Genomic DNA, 16,418 nt, shown 5'->3' with positions numbered 1-16,418 from the left:
GCGCCAAGATTCGTCACGCAAGACATCCATTCATTCTATCGCTCGAAAGCCAAGATCGCCAATAACGGCTAACTATGCTAATCCTGTCCGAGCTCGACACGACGCGGCATCCACGGCCTAAAACTGGATCGATTTGAAGTACGCGGCCAGTGCTGCTTCTTTGAATGCCTCGCTGAGTGTAGGCTGCGAGAGACAAATACATGAGTAGCCGATGACGAAACCGCAGACAGGCACGTACGTGAGCGTGTGATGTCCGGGCAAGATCCTCTGAGCTCGCGCCGTACTCGATAGCAAGCGTAGCTTCAGCAATCATCTCGCCTGCGTTGGGGCCTGCGGAGGATATACAGTCACTACACCATGACAGAAAAGGCGCTGATGCAGACGCTTACCGATGATGTGCACGCCAAGCACGCGGTCGGTCTCCTTCTCAGCGATGAATTTAATCTGGCCCTCAGTGTCGAGGTTGGTCTTGGCACGGGAATTGGCGGCGAAGGGGAACCTGCCAATTTTGTATGAGACACCGGCCTTCTTGAGCTCCTGCTCGGTCTTGCCAACCCAAGCGACCTCGGGATAGGTGTAGAGCACGGAGGGTATGGCATTATAGTTGACGTGGCCGTGGCCGATCTTGATGTACTCGGCGGCAGCGACGCCCTCATCTTCTGCCTTGTGTGCGAGCATAGGCCCGAACGTTACGTCACCGATGCATTTTACACCTGCGACGGATGTGTTATATTGGTCGTCAATGATTATGCGACCTTTGGGGTCGGTCTCGACGCCGATCTTGTCAATCCCGAGGCCCTCGGTGTAAGGCACGCGGCCGACTGCGACGAGGACGACATCGGCGTCCAGCTGTAGTGTTTATCAGCAAATGCACGAACGCGGGGATCTAGAGGCTTACGCACCGTAGTCTCCTGACCTCCCTTCGCTGCCTCGGTCTTGACGTAGACCTTGCCGTCCTTCTTCTCAGCGGAGATGACCTTTGTGTTCAGCATGAACTTCATGCCCTGCTTGGCCAGCATCCGCTGAGTGAGCTTGCTGATAGGAACAGGTGAGTGAGATGACTACATGGAGAACGTAGCGATACGCACGCAATCTCCTCGTCAATGCCTGCACCGCCGATAGCACCCAGGAACTCGACCACAGTAACTTGCGCACCGAGACGGCTCCACACACTGCCCATCTCAAGACCAATGATACCACCGCCGATGACGACCATCTTCTCTGGGACCTTTTGGAGACAGAGGACACCAGTCGAGGAGACGATCTGTTCCTCGTCAATGTGGATGTTGCCACCGGGAAAGGGCGCGACATCGGAGCCAGTAGCGATGATGATGTTCTTTGCCTCGAGTTCCGTCTCGCCGCCTTCGTTAAGCTTTATGCTGAGCTTGCTCGGGGTAATGAAGGATGCGGTGCCCTTGATCCAGTCGACTTTGTTCTGCTTGAAGAGAATCTCGACACCGCGGGTGAGGCCGTTGACGGCGTCATCCTTCGCCTTGAGCATTTGAGGTAGGTTGAGAGAGACGCTGTCGACATCAATGCCGCGGCGCTTGAGGTCGTGTTGTGTTTGGTGGAGGATGTGGGAATTGTTGAGCATGGCTTTTGACGGGATGCAGCCGATGTTGAGACATGTGCCGCCGAGTGTCGCCCGCTTCTCGATGCAAGCGGTCTGAGGGACAAGGTCAATGACGGAGAAGTTAGTTAAAGAAAATTCGGACGCACCTTGAGGCCGAGTTGAGCGGCCTTGATGGCGGCGACGTAGCCACCGGGACCTGTCCGATGAATTGGAAAGCAAGATCGACTGTATAGCGTCGAGAACACGCACCTGAACCGATGACGATCGCGTCGTAGGGCTCTGCTGGTGTTGCGAGCCCTCGCGAGGGCGTCCATTGCCCGATTACGATAGCATGACGTGCACGTCGGAACACAAGCTGCGGTCGAGAGAGAGGTTAGGACGGCTGCGAGACAGCGAAAGACGGCGTGCGCACGCGCGACGAGGCTCTCTGGACCTGCAACATGGCGGTTGTGGAGGAAGAGACGCGAGGATGGGAGCGTCTGGTGAGCGTGGATGGACGCGAAGGGGCGAATGACCGGGCAGAGGGCCCGGAAGCGCCCGGCTCACGGCCGACGCACCGCCGAGACTGCAGTGAGGGTTAGGGTCCTCCTTGCTCGACGCCTTCAGCTTGCTCAGCATCACTCAACACGACGCCCGACGCTCTGTTCGCAGCCACAACGTCCCAACTGCGCATGTACCCACCTTTGCCTGCTTAGATCGCGCCGTCTTGTCTTTCTCGCTGCCGCCACATCGCTTTTGAACTTGTCGACTGCTGTGCTCGCTGTCCCTACTTCCTCGACGTCGCGCGTTATGGGCAGCGATGCCACCGAAGCCGCCCTGGGCTTGCTCGGTCTCAACCACGCCTTTGACCCCATTCCCACCGTCCCTCTGAAACGCAAGCAGCCGTCGTCGTCGCCCTCCACCCGCATCACAGACGCAGACCAGGCCTCCGCGAGCTCAGACTCCATCAGCTGCATCTGCGGATTTGCGTACGACGATGGCTTCTCCATCGGCTGTGATTCATGTTCTCGCTGGTGCCATGCCGCCTGCTTTGGCATCGTCGAGTCAGAGGTCCCCGACGAATGGCAGTGTTGGGTCTGTAGTCCTCGCCCCATCGACAGAGACCGTGCCGTTCGTCTGCAGAAGGCCCGTCAGAGGATCATACTCCAGGCAGAGGCTGAAAAGAAGCGTAGAGTCAGTCCAGGAGTTGAAAGGAGGGTCCGCAAGGTCAGCGGCTTGGGCGTAGACGGTTCAGGCCCCAGCAAACGCAAACGGCGACCGTCGATCCACGTCAACGTGCACCAGACCGCCGAGGATGAGCACATCGATATCGACGAGCCCTCTGCGTATAGCTATTTGCCCATTGAGAAAGACTTTGTTCCCGAACGCGAGACTCGCGACAAGCTGCGCCGTCTCGCTTCCCAGTGGCGAGGTGTAACCGCTATCGATCCCACCTCCTCCTCATCGACGTCGCCCATCACCACTCCCGCTACCTTCGGCCCCGACTCCCTCCCTTCGACACCGCACATCACTCTTCGCCCGCTCTCCAAATCGTCATATCATCCCTTTCTCTCCATCCACACCGATCCCTCCATCCGTCCGCCCGCCTACGCCGCTCATGCATCGCGCCCAATCGCATCCTCCGACATCATCACGCCCTTCATATCCACCATCACACCTTCCTCCGCCTATCTTTCCGATCCCCTCAACTCGTACGCTCACCTCAGCATGCCCAAACCGTTCGTGCACCTCCTCGGTCCCCCACTCGATCTCGCCCTCGACGCGCGCTTGGCAGGTAACCAAGCGCGCTTCGTGCGCAATGGCTGCCGCCCAAACGCGGTCCTGCGCCCGATGATTTGCTCGCGGTCAAAGTCTCATTCAGATCATCGCGTGCCACGAGATATTACGCCAGACGAGGAGGACGCTCTGACGTTCGGGATCTTTGCGCTGCGAGACCTGAAAGCGAACGAGGAGGTCGTGTTGGGTTGGGAGTGGGATGATGGGAGCGTCATTCACCACTTACCGGCTTTGATTGACAGTCCACACATCTTTCCGTACGTCCACTGTCTCTTATGCGCGAGTTCAGAGCTAACGCGCCACACCTTTCCAACTAACAGCCCACATCAGCTGCAACACTTTCGGCAACAGCTCACATCTATGCTGCACGCCCTTTCCTCCACCTTTACCACCTGCGCATGCGGCTCCAAGTCTCGCGACTGCGCGCTCATGCGCATGGCGGAGTTTATCGACCAACAAACACCTCCCACGCCATCGCCATCGCCACCGTCAGCGTTCGCTTCAGAGGGAGAGTCGTGGAATTCTGCGTGGGAGAGGTCACGGAGACCGAGCGAAAGTGATGAGGAGCGGGAGATGAGCAGGCGGAAGCGGACAGACTTAGGCCCACTGATCGGCGTCGAGCGGGGGTTTAGGACGAGGGAGCGGGTGATGTGGAGTGGAGGGATGACCGGCGTCGAGATGATCCCGTCTCCGCGCGATACGCATGTGCCCATGCTGCAGGAGCCTACCGCGCGCGGCACACATGCAGGTAAGCATCCGGATGAACGCGCCGCATTGGGCAAGGCGGACGTCGCATCTGGCACCTCCAACTCCTCGTCGAGAGGCGAGCCATTAGCAACATCTGCACCCAAACGCCGCATGAAAGATCGGAAGGGAAAAGCGCGTGCGATCGAGGATGACGAAGGAGAGATGCGCAGTGAAAGGTCTACAAGTGAGTAGTGATCATCGAACGATCCATCCTCCGTTGCTCACTTGCTACCGTCATCGCCACCGTGCAGTTGCCTCTCATCGCCAGCACCTGACCCCTCCAGCCTCGTCGCCCGAGCCAATGTCATCCGGCTCCGAGTCCGAAGACAAGCTGCCACCGAAGATGCGCAAGGGCTGGATACACAAGAGCTACGAGGCGCTGCGAGATGCGCATCTGAAGGACAGAGCAGACATGCCTATCGGGGCGATCCCATCGAGTAGTGGCAAGCTACAGGAAGGGGCAGAGCGCATGAATGTCGATGAGCATGCGTTTGGTACGTCTCAATACCGTCCTTCTCATGATCGCTTGCTTAACATTCATATGCAGATCCAAAAGAGATGCCTCCTCCACCTGTGCCACAATCGCAAAGCCTGCATGCCGTCCACACCTCTCCTCTCCCATCATCTCTCTCCTTTCCCCAAAAACTCGTCAATGATGGCCAACTCTCTCCCTCCATACCCTTCTCCAAACTCTCCCTTCTGTCTCCTGTCATACCCGGCCCATCGTCCTACTTCGCTGCCCATCGTCGCACAGCTTCTCCGCCTGAGCATTCACGGCTACATACTGTCGAGTCGGTGTTGTCGCAAGGGAACCTCGCTGAAGCACAGTCAGAACGGACACATGAGGATGTGGCCCACTCAGAAGAGAGTGCGTCGCCTACGCACGTCACTTATTCGCCATCTTCTGAATCTCGAGCTCTATCAACGCCTGCTTTTGAACCCAAACGCACTCCTGCGGCGTTGTCACCTGAGATGTTCACTACGCCACTCTCGCGTTCAGATATGGCCTCGGACAGAGTTGCGGAGGCACAGAATGTCGCTATGACTCGGGCCGATGTTCGTGCTTCTCCTCCGAGAGAGTCTTCTTCATCGAAGAGTGCATCGCATGCAGACGAGAGCACACCACATGCTGAGGATGCCGCTACGTTGCATCCACAAGCACAGGACGTCAACATGTCGAGCACCGAAGGCATGCAGCCACCTCCACCACCATCATCAACCCCACCGCCGGCAGCCCCTCCTCCACCGCCGAAGGTGAAGATGTCACTGAAGGACTTTGCCGCTATGCGGAAGCGGAAGCGGCAGGAGGACGAGATGGCAAAGGCGGCAGCCTCGCCGGTGGCCAGTGTGGTGCCGTTGGACAATGCGGGCAGCTTGCAGCCTGTCGTGGCGCCGCCTCAGCATGGTGAGGAATCAATGTCTCATGTGGACGCGAGCACCGCAGAATCTGCCTTTAAGGCAGTTTCCGAGCATGTGCCGTCAGTGCCTGTACCTGGAGAGTGCTTACAAGAGCAGGACTCGGATCGGTTGGTAGGCACTCAGACTGTGCTCGTGCAGCCGGACCATCCTCATCCGTCGATGGAGGCCAAGATCGAGCTGCTTGAAGCAGCTGTACCTAACCCTGCTGACAGTCTCCTACCCCATATACCGGAACTTCCCTCCGCCAGTCCAGCTTCATCTCTGCGCAAGGAGGCTGCGCCATCAGAAGCAAACAGCTCTACCGGTAAGACTCCAAAGCTGTTCCCCCGTCTTTGCAGTCCACAAACACCACCTTTGAACTCATCAACGCCATTTCGCAAGTCCAGTCCTGTACGTCCCGTCGATCGGCAGGTGTCGCAGGAGGACGGCGAGATAGTCAGCCTGCCCGCACTGCCAAAAGCGCCCCGCCAGTATTCTCCCCCGACCCACCCACGGTCATTCAACGGTATCGTAGCTCCTTATGTTAACCTGAACGGTATCGGCCCTCCTCATGTTAACCTGAACGGTATCGTCTCTCCTCATGTTAACCTGCCATCTGCTCCTATTCGGCGCCCGCTGTACCCCGCACCTCACCGAGCTGTACAAAATACGTCTCTTCCATCTCGTCCACTGCCGAGCGGTCCCCGTGCGCTCCGAGCGCTCAACTTTCCGTCCTACCCCACTCCTCCGCCCGTGAACCGGCTGCCCGTGGGCTCCATTCCTCGTGGGCCGTCTGCAGACCGAGAACGCATGGACTGGGATCGCGACAGGGGCTGGGCGGGGTCGTCTCGGGGACGGGGACGGGGATGGAGCGTGAGTGGTGGCCGGATATGCTGACTATGACTGTGACTATGACGATTGCTTTCCGGTCTGATTGATTTCGTTCTTGTTCGTTCTTATTGTGTATCTGTGCGTATGATATTGTTGTCGTGTGTCGAGTAATCCTGTAGCCTGAGGCTGTGTATCTTGCAGTATCTCTATCATTATTGTCCTTGCAGCACTAGATAGTGTCAAATCGGACAATTGGTACTATTAGTAAATAACGAGCTTCGTGGCCGCATGCAGTACCGTTTTCCTTGTAATTGCTCTCTGACAAGGGCTTGATACCGGTCCTTCGGATGATCCAACTTGTGCACTGCTCGCGTTCATGTTACTCGGCCTTGATCGATATGAATGGGTTTGTAGTTGTCAACAGGCACTCGCTGTTTCATGAAGAAAGCCAGCTCCACTCCCTCAAGAACTATCTTGGCCTCAGAAGGCACCGGCGGGTCGAATTGCTCGCCTCATTGGGCAGACACAAGCTAGCAACTAGATGGTGAGACAGAGCCCGATTGTCAACCAAAGATCAACCCATGTAGTGTTTGAACTTTACAAATTATACGAAAAGCGAGAAGCCTGGCGAAGTCTCAGTAAATCAACACAGCAAGGTGCATGATCAACCAGAGCGAGATAGCATTTTGGAGGAAGTGAAACACACATCAGTGGCACCGATCGTGGACAGAGAGCTCGCCCGCCACAAACACATCAAGGTCAAATTGAAAGTAGCGCCCGCACCATCGTGCACAGATCGTCATCAAGCGCCCGTCTGCTCGCGGTTCCGCGTCGACCCCGCCCTCGAGCTGAATGCGACGGTTCGCAGGCACGACGCGCCCTAGGGAGGAAGAAAGGCGGAGGTGCAGATCTCGTGGGGCTGTGGAAGGCAGGGAAGGTACGTCTTGCGCGTAAGTTGCTACTGACCTCTGCTGGTGTAGGTCCCGATGCATGGTAGACGCGTCTGCTCGCTGGAAAGCGTGTCAAGACGCGTCAAAATGTCCTGTATGATAGTAGGTTTTCTGAAATAACCTGTGTTATCCTGATCAATGTGCTTCTACAACTTTTTGATGTGTCCTCGATGTTGGGGGCGTCCTGTGGCATCCTTCCCAATGCGTCCGGTCAAAGCCCTCCCATGTCCTCGTCACCCGTCACATCCCACACGCGAGTGGCATCGTATGTTTCATTGGCTCTTCTGTGTGGTCAAAATGATCCCTCTGCCTCGTGCATACCGCACAGTCCAAGCCCTGCTCCGCCCACCCGCTGCTCGAATTAGGTAGTGTCCAAGCACTGCTGAACGCATTCGTACATATCCCACCGAGAAGATGACGATGGAGCATCAACACACGAATCCAGTAAGCCGTATCCCAAGGCGAGAACGAAACGCGAATGTCCCTCCCGCCCTTCGCCGCAGATCTCCGTCTTCTCCTCGAGGCGTCGCCCGACCAGCTGTATGCGCACCTCGCAAGTCTCGGGATCCAGCTCGGGCAGAAGGTCCTCCAGGGCGTGCCATGCATCGAGTATACGGTTGAGGTGCGTTCCGTCTTCATCTATATCGTAGCGGTCTTTTGCTAACAGTTGCATGCATACAGTGGCGAGGGACATGCGTCTCCCTCCAACTCGCGCTGGACGATTTAGCGGGAATCCCCCTCGCCGACCTCGCTCAACGCCTTGCGCGAGCTAGCGTCGATGCGCTGCGGGTATGCTTTCTCTAGCTCGTTCCTGTAATGATGATGAACGAGTGCGTAGGATGCGTGCCTCCTGGAAAACTACGAGGCGACGGACATCGAATACGTTGTACAAGTCGAAGGCCCGGGTCTGAGGACGAGGTTTTCTATAAAGGCGTAACAAAAAGAAGAAAAAACGGAGGCGCAAGAGCAACACGGCAAGCTTCAAACTTCAAGGCTGGATCGGTCCTTACTCTGGCTTGTGCTGGTATCTGCTCTGGTGCCTCTTTCTGGGACGTAGGTGGACAAGCGTATATGAACGAACGAAGGTATGAACGCATGAACGAACCACGAAGAATGAAAACACAAGCATGACACTGTACAATACACAATTGTCATCGTGAACCCCTGCCGCAGGCGGCACGCACTGTAAATTACTCAATCTGCACCCTGTCCCATTTGACTCCGTCTTACCTCGTTTCATTTTATCCCATTCTATCCTAACTTATCCCATTTTGATTATTACCACCTGCTTCATCCCATTCGACCGTGTTTATATTCTTTCTATCCACTCGCATTGCATCGCAACTTATCTTATCGTATCTATACTGTCTCGTACATGTAGCGACTCCGATTTGAGATTGCATCTAATTTAAACTACCAAGCCTGATCGACACCCGGGAGTCATGTTCGTCCTAGGCAAGTCAGGGTTCTTGTCCGTGCTCGATCGTCTTGTCCTGCTGCACGACATTGCATTATATCCGCATTCGTTCCACCTGAGGATGTACAGGCTACATTGGATAACACATCGTGCGGGTTAGGTTCTGACTCACATCATCTAAGCTCCAGAGTGCATCCATTGACCAAGTTATTGGCTTCTGAAAGACCTGCCTGTTTTGGCAAGTATCTTACCTCATTTGCGCACTCGTCGCTGCATCGAGTGATGTTCGCCGTTAGATCAATGCACTACTTATCTTTATAAGTTTTTAAACATGCGTCTCAGTCAAAACTATGTTCTGATGTCATCTGCACATGTTCATACTTCCCCCCCACTCTGAGTGTACACCACAGGGATATTCTTGCGAATTCGAGACTTCGCCAGCACCACGCACTCCTTACGGTCAGGTCTCAACGATTCACGGTCTCTTGTTTCTATCCTCGGCCGTTCTGATATATATCTTCCTCAGGACTCCTGCACAACCGACCTGAGCGTCCGATATTATTCCGTGCCACTTGAAAGGCGCAGGACGCTGTCCACCCCCGTGAAATGGCAAATCCGTTCTTTGTGAGACCCTCGTTAACCATGCGCAGAGCGTGTCCGGTAACAGGATCCAACGGGTGGACGTTAGCAATGGGCGAGACGCAGTGAGTAAACCGACACGCTATAGCAAGCGCCGGCAGGGCGCGCGTCCAACTCTAAGTTCAGTCACAACCGCGCGTGTCTCTCACACGCACCGCGACGTGTCCTCCTCATCTTTCGTGTCGTCCCCCGTGTCTGCTGCGACTATGCACCGCGCCCTCTGCGACGGCGACAGCGTGCTGTCTCTCTCCAGTCCTTGTGTACGCGACTTCTGGAGCGCCGTCGTTCCCGCAACCTTTGTCGCGCTCGTCCTCGTTACCTCCGTTCCCATCCCCCGCCCTCTGCGCGCCACGGTCTATCGTGTGTCGTGGCCGTTCCGCAACTTCCTAACCCTTCCTGAGGCGGAGGCCCTTGATGTCTCGCGTGACGACTTCGGCGAGAGCCTACCCGCGAAGAGTGCGCCGCCCGCCCCGCTCTGGCGTACTCTCCTACTGTCCTCGATCGCACTGTTCGAGACTCTCGGATGGCTCAGTGTCGCATGCTTTACGATTCTCCTGCCTGATCGGCTCTCGAATGCCATTTTCTCGTTTCTCGTTGCCGCTACGTGGCTATATGCGACTGTCCGTCCGATGCTCTTTCCCACCGCCACTCCGCCTGCAGACTTGCTTGTCCTATTTACTTTGCATCTTGTGTTTGCTACGCTCACATTCGGCGGCGCGCTGTTCGACCATAGTGTCCTCGGCATGCCTCCCCCTTCGTCGGTTACCATGGCAGGGTATATAGGCAATCTGGTGGCGATCTCGCTGTTACTACTTGTCATCCTGAACATGCCTCTTGACATTCCGAGCAGCTACATCAAGGAAGAGGATATCGTGAGTAACACTCTGCATTACATGTACTCTTCTGACTCTGTCCAGGGACGCACTGTCTCGCCCGAGGACTATACCTCCCTTTGGGGCTGGATGTCCTTTCGCTGGGTGCTGCCTCTTGTCGAGCGCGTAGGTCATCTCTACACCAATCCTCTTACCTCTTCTCTTATCTGCTCACCAGGGCACCTACAATACTCTCAACGAATCGGATATCTGGGCACTGAGCCCGACGATGCAGTCCCGCCCACTTTACATCAAATTCACCCGCACGCTTCGCAGCACCCTTCTCCGGCGGCTGTGGGCGGCCAACGCGCTCGATCTCATTCTCGACTTTGTTCTCACATACGTCAGCATCGTGTTCAACTACGCGGGGCCATTCTTTCTCAAGCGTATCCTCGACTCGCTCGATGTGCGGGATGAGCATTCTCACGAGAAAAGGGCATTGGCGTACATATATGCGATGTTAGCGTTCTTGTCGACGCTGTGCAAGGTGAGTGGCGCATGGTGTGCCGAAGAAGCGCGTGCTGAGATGCGTTTGAATAGGCCCAAGCAGATGTGCAGCACTTGTGGTTCGGTCGGCGCGCGGCGACGCGCATTCGATCAGAGCTCATGGCCGCTATCTACGACAAGGCGTTGAAGCGCAAGGACTTCTCGGGCATTGTTGACAAGGACGCAAGCAAGGCAGCTAAGGCGCCCGATGCTGCTGGTATGTTACTTGTGTGTATTTCTTACGTTGACGAGCGGCTGAGATATTTTTTCGATTGATAGGTAAGAGCAGTGCGAAGGCGGATGCAAAAGCAGACGATCCTAAGGCGGGCGCAGACATTGGCAAGATCGTGAATCTGATGGCAGGCGATGCGAATAAGGTGCTTCCGGAAGCGCATCGGTGGAAGTGGACGTATGCTTATGCTTAGTGCAGATCTCGAACGTGGTTGCCGGGTCGCAGATGATTTACGGAGGTGGGTTAATATGCCCTCAGTCGAATTGTACTTATGTTCATCCGCAGCGCCATTTGAGATTGCGATTGCTGCGACATTCCTTTACCAGTGAGTGGACTGTCATGGCTGTCCGGTCGTGCACTCTAACGCGAAGCTTGCAGGCTGCTGGGCTGGTCTGCATTCGTCGGGTTCATCGTCCTCGTCATCGGCTGGCCGCTTAACAACTATGTCTCTCGGCGAGCGGTGCGCATTCATAAGGGACTGTCGAACGCGCGAGATAAGCGCATGGGCGTGCTGAACGAGTTGATTGGCGCAGTGAGTGATCACGGGCCTACCTTGAGTCTGTACACAAGGTCACTGAACTCACGCGATGTGCAGATGAAGTTCATCAAGTTCTTCGCATGGGAGGATCGATGGATCAAGCGCGTCATGGACGCGCGTGAGGTCGAGATGAAATGGATGATCAAGTGTATGTCTGCTGTCAGACACTCTTATCGGACAAGAGCCTGGCTGAAACTTATGTGTAGCTCGCGTGAATGCCGTATGTTTCTCGCTCATATGGGTATGCGCGCCGATTCTGGTGTCTGTGACGTCTTTCTTTGTGTATGTGATCCAGGGGAATGTGTTGACGGTTGGGACCGCGTTCACGGTGCGTAATCCATTGTAGGATGTATGGGTAGGATCTATGCTGATGGGAGGCTGGTAGGCTATTGCGCTGTTCAATATGATCAGGTGAGTAACAACAATTTAACAGCTGCTCGGTGCTTAATTTATTTTTGCATTTAGAGGTCCGTTGAACGTTATCCCGGCATGGATCGTGCAAATTTTGCAGGTGCATTGGATCATAAGTTCGTATGCTGTGATTGCTCACTGGCACCTCAGGCCGGCGTGGCGATGAACCGAATCGCGACTTACCTCGACGAAGACGAGGTCGATGGACAGGTGTCTACCCTCAAGCGCGGGCCCATGCAGCCCTCCATCGGTGTGGAAGAAGGCCTCGGGATTGTCAACGGGACGTTCAAGTGGAACGAGGTCGAGGAGCCTCTGGACAAGCAGAAGGGAGTGGATCGCTCACGCAGCTCATCGGATGAGACAGCTACGGCGGTGGATAGCCAGTCGGTTTTAGGTATAGGCGCAAATGGAGACCACCGGTTTGAGCTGAGAGATATTAATGTGATATTTCCCGAGGGCGAGTTGACGGTTGTCACCGGGCCGACTGCGAGCGGGAAGACTGCTCTTCTGGTGAGGGATTGCAGTACACGGTTTATTGATATGTGGTGGTTGATGATTCGGATTGATAGATGGCACTTCTCGGCGAGATGACGCGTCTGGAGGGGCGGATCGTGATGTCGAAGAATCCGTCGCTGGTCGACCGCTACGGGCTCGCTCACACAATCTCGTACGCCGCGCAGACACCGTGGCTTCGGCATCAGTCGATCAGGGATAATATTTTATTCGGGTACCCGTACGATGAGGAGAGATATAACGCAGTGGTGGAATGCTGCGCGTTGAAGCCGGATTTGGAGATGTTGGAGGATGGAGATGCTACGGAGATCGGAGCAAGGTGAGTGCAGTGGCAAGTAGGATGCGTAGCCAGCGCTCAAGATGTTGTAGAGGAGTAAGTTTGTCGGGAGGGCAGAAGGCCCGGTACGTCTTTCCACGTCATTATGGTTGGGTGCCTTATTGATTGCAGTGACTTGCAGAGTTGCCCTCGCGCGTGCGGTCTATGCGGTTCGTTATCTTCTCGAGTTGAAAGTGTAAGATGCTCACTTCACGACAGCCTACCAAATATGTACTGCTTGATGATCCTTTAAGCGCGGTGGTGAGTATCCGAGCAGCCTCACGCAATACTTACCGTATCGACGTCTCGTTGATTAACAGGATAGTCATACGGCTCGCTTCCTGTTTGAGCGGCTGTTCCAAGGACCTCTCCTTGCTCATCGCACGGTGGTACGTTGTCTGTATAAAAGGTGCAACTTCAATGCCTACTCACCCCGGGCAGATCTTGGTAACGCACCACGTCGAGCTAGTGCTCCCGGGTGCGTATTACCTCGTGCGCATGCTCGATGGCCGTGTCGATACACAGGGAATGGTGAAGGAGCTCCGTGCTCGCGGCATACTAGAGGACATCGCTCACGAAGAGGAAGTCGAGGCGCACAGGGAGGAGCAGATAGCGGAAGCTGAGGAGGCTTCGCCAAATGCTGAGATTGACGCCGAATTGGAGGGCGAGAACGGCGGCAAAGCTGTTGATAAAAGCAAGAAGCCGAGGAAGCTGATTGAAGATGAGAAGAGGGAAACGGGGAGTGTCAAGTGGGATATCTACAAGACATATTTGAAGGCTTCGTACGTACCTCACTATCGGTGAGTTCGGTCGTGGTTTGTGACAATACGTCTCTTAGGTCCTATTGGACCTGGACTATTCTCTGTTTTCTTATCCTCCTGACCCAGGTGCGTATGCCCACATTGAGAAACGAGACGTTGCTTACACGTTTTGTAGATCCTCGGTGTGACGGAGAAAGTGTGGATCAAGGTGCGTGTACACACCCACATTTGACGAATTCAGTTCTGAATCTGTCTCATTACTTAGATTTGGGGTGAAGCATACGGCCCAAACAATTCCACCTACTCTATGTATACGTTCACTTCATTCGTCTCACCCGAACACGAGCTCGTCATGGACGATCACCTCGCAAACCTCCGCTTCTCGCACACGGCGCACACGCCGATTACATACTCCCGACCCGACATTCATTGGCCTCCTGCACAGGATCATCCTTTGTTCTACATCGGCATCTATGCTGCGATCGCTCTGTCTGCCGGAGCAGTCAACATCTCTGGCGTCATTACGCAGTATACGGGAGCCCTGAGAGCATCGCGACTTTTGTTCCAGCAATTGCTTGTGAGCGTAGTCAGAGCTACCATGCGCTGGCATGACGTTACTCCTCAAGGTACGTTGCACGCGATTAGATGGACTCTATCGTGCTGACTGGTGAGCCTGACAGGCCGTATGCTTAATCGCTTCAGCAAGGTAATTCCGCTCGGGCGACTCGTTGTGACGGTTGCTAATCGCAGTGCAGGACATTGAGACCGTGGATTCGTCATTGGCAGGCTCTCTCCAAGCTGTGAACACATCACTGGCCAACTTCCTTGCATCGGTCATTACCGTCGTGTATGCTGTCATGTTTTTCTCAGTGTGATGGCCGCGAAGTTAATTCGAGCTTTCATTCAGCGTTGTCTTCCCCTTATTCATCTTTCCTGCCTCGATACTCGGGTACTTCTACCGTCGTGCTGCCGTCGGCTACCTCAACACAGGCCGTGATATCCGTAGAATGGAGTCCAACTCTCGAAGTCCTATATTTGCAAACTTTGGCGAGCTTCTGGAGGGCATAGTCACAGTCCGTGCGTTCGGCTCCGAACAGCGCTTCCTCGATGACTTGTACAAGAAGGTAGACCTCACGACGCAGGTGAGGCGGTTTCATTCGACTAAAGTTTGGCGTGGTGTGCTGAGTGGTCATCAGATGTGGTACACGTTCTGGATGACAAATAGGTGGCTGTTGCTCTACTTTGACACACTCGGTGCGACGGGCGTGCTTGTGACGACGCTGTTTGCCCTCTCGGGATACGTCCGAGCTGGTACTGCCGGTATTTGTATCACGTCTGCTATGGCGTTCACCAACAGTGTCTACTGGGCGTGTCGATTTTGGACTGCGCTGGAACTCGATCTCAAGTACGTCAATCGAATCTATGCGAAACTCCGCGAGCCACGAGCTTACGAATGTTATGTAGTTCCGTGGAACGTGTCGTGGAGTATCTCGACCTCCCTCAAGAGCCTCCGGCGATCATCGAGAACCGCCGACCACCGGCATATTGGCCTTCGTCCGAGGGGCCAAACAAGGACTCCATGATCTCTGTCGAGGATCTTGAGATCAGATATGCACCTGAACTCCCTGCGGTGCTCCACAACGTGTCCTTCCAGCTGAAGGCTAAGGAGCGCGTTGGGCTGTTGGGTCGGACGGGGAGCGGGAAGTCGACGCTTGCGATGAGCATCTTGCGCTTCGTACGTTACGATGATCTGTTTAACTGTCTATATCTCACCCGTCATGCTTTCTAGGTTGATCCGACGAGTGGCCGCATCGTCATTGACGGCATCGACATCTCGACTATCGGGCTACATGATCTCCGATCACGACTTGTGAGTCTGTCCCATGCCGGCAGTATGGACACGGCTAATGTGTTTGCATCTCTTTGTAGACGTTCATTCCTCAGGTAAATCTGATCGCAGATAGGAATAAGCATAGCTAATATAAAGAGTACAGGATGCAACTCTTTTCTCGGGAACGTTGCGCGACAACCTGGATCCCTTCGGTGAGTGCTTGTATTGGTCTTGTTCAATCGTCGCTCAACTGCCTGCTGCAGGTGAACACGAAGACAGCGAATGTCTGGACGTTTTATACCGAGTGCAGATGATGTCCGACAGCCAACTGGCCTCTCAGAAATCCTCTCGCGAACCTTCGCGTCCTGCCTCTATCCACGAGGGCAGAGAGGGCACCATTGCATCCGTGGCGACGACAGCGACAGAGACGGAAGCGAAACCGAGCATCACCCTCGACATGCAGGTCTCTCCGGGTGGGACGAACTTCTCACAAGGACAGAGGCAGCTGATCGCGATGGCACGAGCGCTTCTCCGCCGGAGCTCGATCATTGTCCTCGATGAGGCGACCAGCAGTATCGACTTCGCCACTGATGCTAAGATCCAAGCTACGATTCGCGAGGAGTTCAACGACTCGCTGCTGTTGACGGGTACGTTGCTATCGTTCTCGTGTCATGGCTACATCTGATCTCCGCCCAGTGGCGCATCGTTTGCGCACTGTCATTGACTACGACCGTCTCCTCGTTCTGGACAAGGGCGAACTCATGGAGTTCGATACGCCATATAACTTGATCCAGAAGGAGAACGGTATCTTCAGGAGCATGTGCCTGAAGAGCGGGACGTTTACGGAGCTAGAGACTGCTGCAAGAACGAAGGCTGAGAGTCTTCAACAGTAAGGCTGCAACGAGTATAGCATGGGATTGTGCACACGTACCAAAATACCTCTCGTGGGTTGCGCTGCCGGAATCATTGTAGCCTTTCCGGCGTGTCATTGCTGGGACATTCATCGTCTACTTTTCATGTCCGTGACCTGGTCGCTGTATGTTGCTGATGTTGTCTATATATCTGTGGAATTACTGGATTCTATTACTACAAGGTGGAGTAGTCTGGACGGCATGAAAGCGCCCGCT

At 55.0% G+C, this 16,418-nt stretch overlaps 3 protein-coding genes across 3 annotated transcripts; 2 read left to right on the top strand and 1 right to left on the bottom strand.

Moving 5' to 3' along the window:
- Positions 1–117: 117 nt before the first annotated feature.
- On the bottom strand, positions 118–2,015 carry LAESUDRAFT_656683 (dihydrolipoyl dehydrogenase; the record flags this gene model as incomplete). The annotated part of the gene is made up of 8 exons (XM_040904631.1): positions 118–183; positions 239–330; positions 390–849; positions 903–1,035; positions 1,089–1,666; positions 1,720–1,769; positions 1,823–1,928; positions 1,986–2,015. The coding sequence occupies 8 exons, from the start codon at positions 2,013–2,015 to the stop codon at positions 118–120; spliced, it is 1,515 nt and encodes a 504-aa protein (XP_040762908.1).
- Positions 2,016–2,176: 161 nt separating this feature from the next.
- On the top strand, positions 2,177–6,723 carry LAESUDRAFT_813759 (uncharacterized protein). The gene is made up of 4 exons (XM_040914517.1): positions 2,177–3,606; positions 3,670–4,280; positions 4,348–4,590; positions 4,644–6,723. Exons 1-4 carry the CDS (start codon positions 2,363–2,365, stop codon positions 6,389–6,391), a joined length of 3,846 nt encoding a protein of 1,281 aa, XP_040762907.1. The 5' UTR covers positions 2,177–2,362; the 3' UTR covers positions 6,392–6,723.
- A 2,743-nt stretch (positions 6,724–9,466) lies between these two features.
- LAESUDRAFT_813757 (multidrug resistance-associated ABC transporter) lies at positions 9,467–16,389 on the top strand. The gene is made up of 32 exons (XM_040914516.1): positions 9,467–10,203; positions 10,249–10,329; positions 10,382–10,690; positions 10,744–10,906; positions 10,969–11,066; positions 11,120–11,159; positions 11,207–11,246; positions 11,300–11,453; positions 11,517–11,607; positions 11,666–11,787; positions 11,845–11,870; positions 11,925–11,970; positions 12,021–12,380; positions 12,440–12,702; positions 12,753–12,785; positions 12,842–12,869; positions 12,919–12,960; positions 13,020–13,088; positions 13,141–13,481; positions 13,538–13,586; positions 13,636–13,668; positions 13,726–14,086; positions 14,141–14,166; positions 14,216–14,307; positions 14,368–14,602; positions 14,657–14,865; positions 14,925–15,195; positions 15,250–15,330; positions 15,390–15,404; positions 15,455–15,503; positions 15,555–15,938; positions 15,988–16,389. Exons 1-32 carry the CDS (start codon positions 9,538–9,540, stop codon positions 16,182–16,184), a joined length of 4,974 nt encoding a protein of 1,657 aa, XP_040762906.1. The 5' UTR covers positions 9,467–9,537; the 3' UTR covers positions 16,185–16,389.
- Positions 16,390–16,418: the final 29 nt, after the last annotated feature.

Source organism: Laetiporus sulphureus (assembly GCF_001632365.1).
Source record: "Laetiporus sulphureus 93-53 unplaced genomic scaffold LAESUscaffold_28, whole genome shotgun sequence".
NCBI lineage: Eukaryota > Fungi > Basidiomycota > Agaricomycetes > Polyporales > Laetiporaceae > Laetiporus > Laetiporus sulphureus.
The sequence above is the reverse complement of the archived record's forward strand: the minus strand, read 5'-3'. Positions and strand labels throughout refer to the sequence as shown.

What these genes read in the sequence shown, in the direction of transcription:
- LAESUDRAFT_813759 (XM_040914517.1), top strand. Translation starts at nt 2,363, where the DNA reads ATGGGCAGCGATGCCACCGAAGCCGCCCTGGGCTTGCTCGGTCTCAAC. An exon ending in GACAGTCCACACATCTTTCC is followed by an intron (nt 3,607 to 3,669) that starts GTACGTCCACTG and finishes TCCAACTAACAG; the next exon opens with CCCACATCAGCTGCAACACT. An exon ending in TGTCGATGAGCATGCGTTTG is followed by an intron (nt 4,591 to 4,643) that starts GTACGTCTCAAT and finishes ATTCATATGCAG; the next exon opens with ATCCAAAAGAGATGCCTCCT.
- LAESUDRAFT_813757 (XM_040914516.1), top strand. Translation starts at nt 9,538, where the DNA reads ATGCACCGCGCCCTCTGCGACGGCGACAGCGTGCTGTCTCTCTCCAGT. An exon ending in TCCTTGCTCATCGCACGGTG is followed by an intron (nt 13,089 to 13,140) that starts GTACGTTGTCTG and finishes CACCCCGGGCAG; the next exon opens with ATCTTGGTAACGCACCACGT. An exon ending in GCATGACGTTACTCCTCAAG is followed by an intron (nt 14,087 to 14,140) that starts GTACGTTGCACG and finishes TGAGCCTGACAG; the next exon opens with GCCGTATGCTTAATCGCTTC.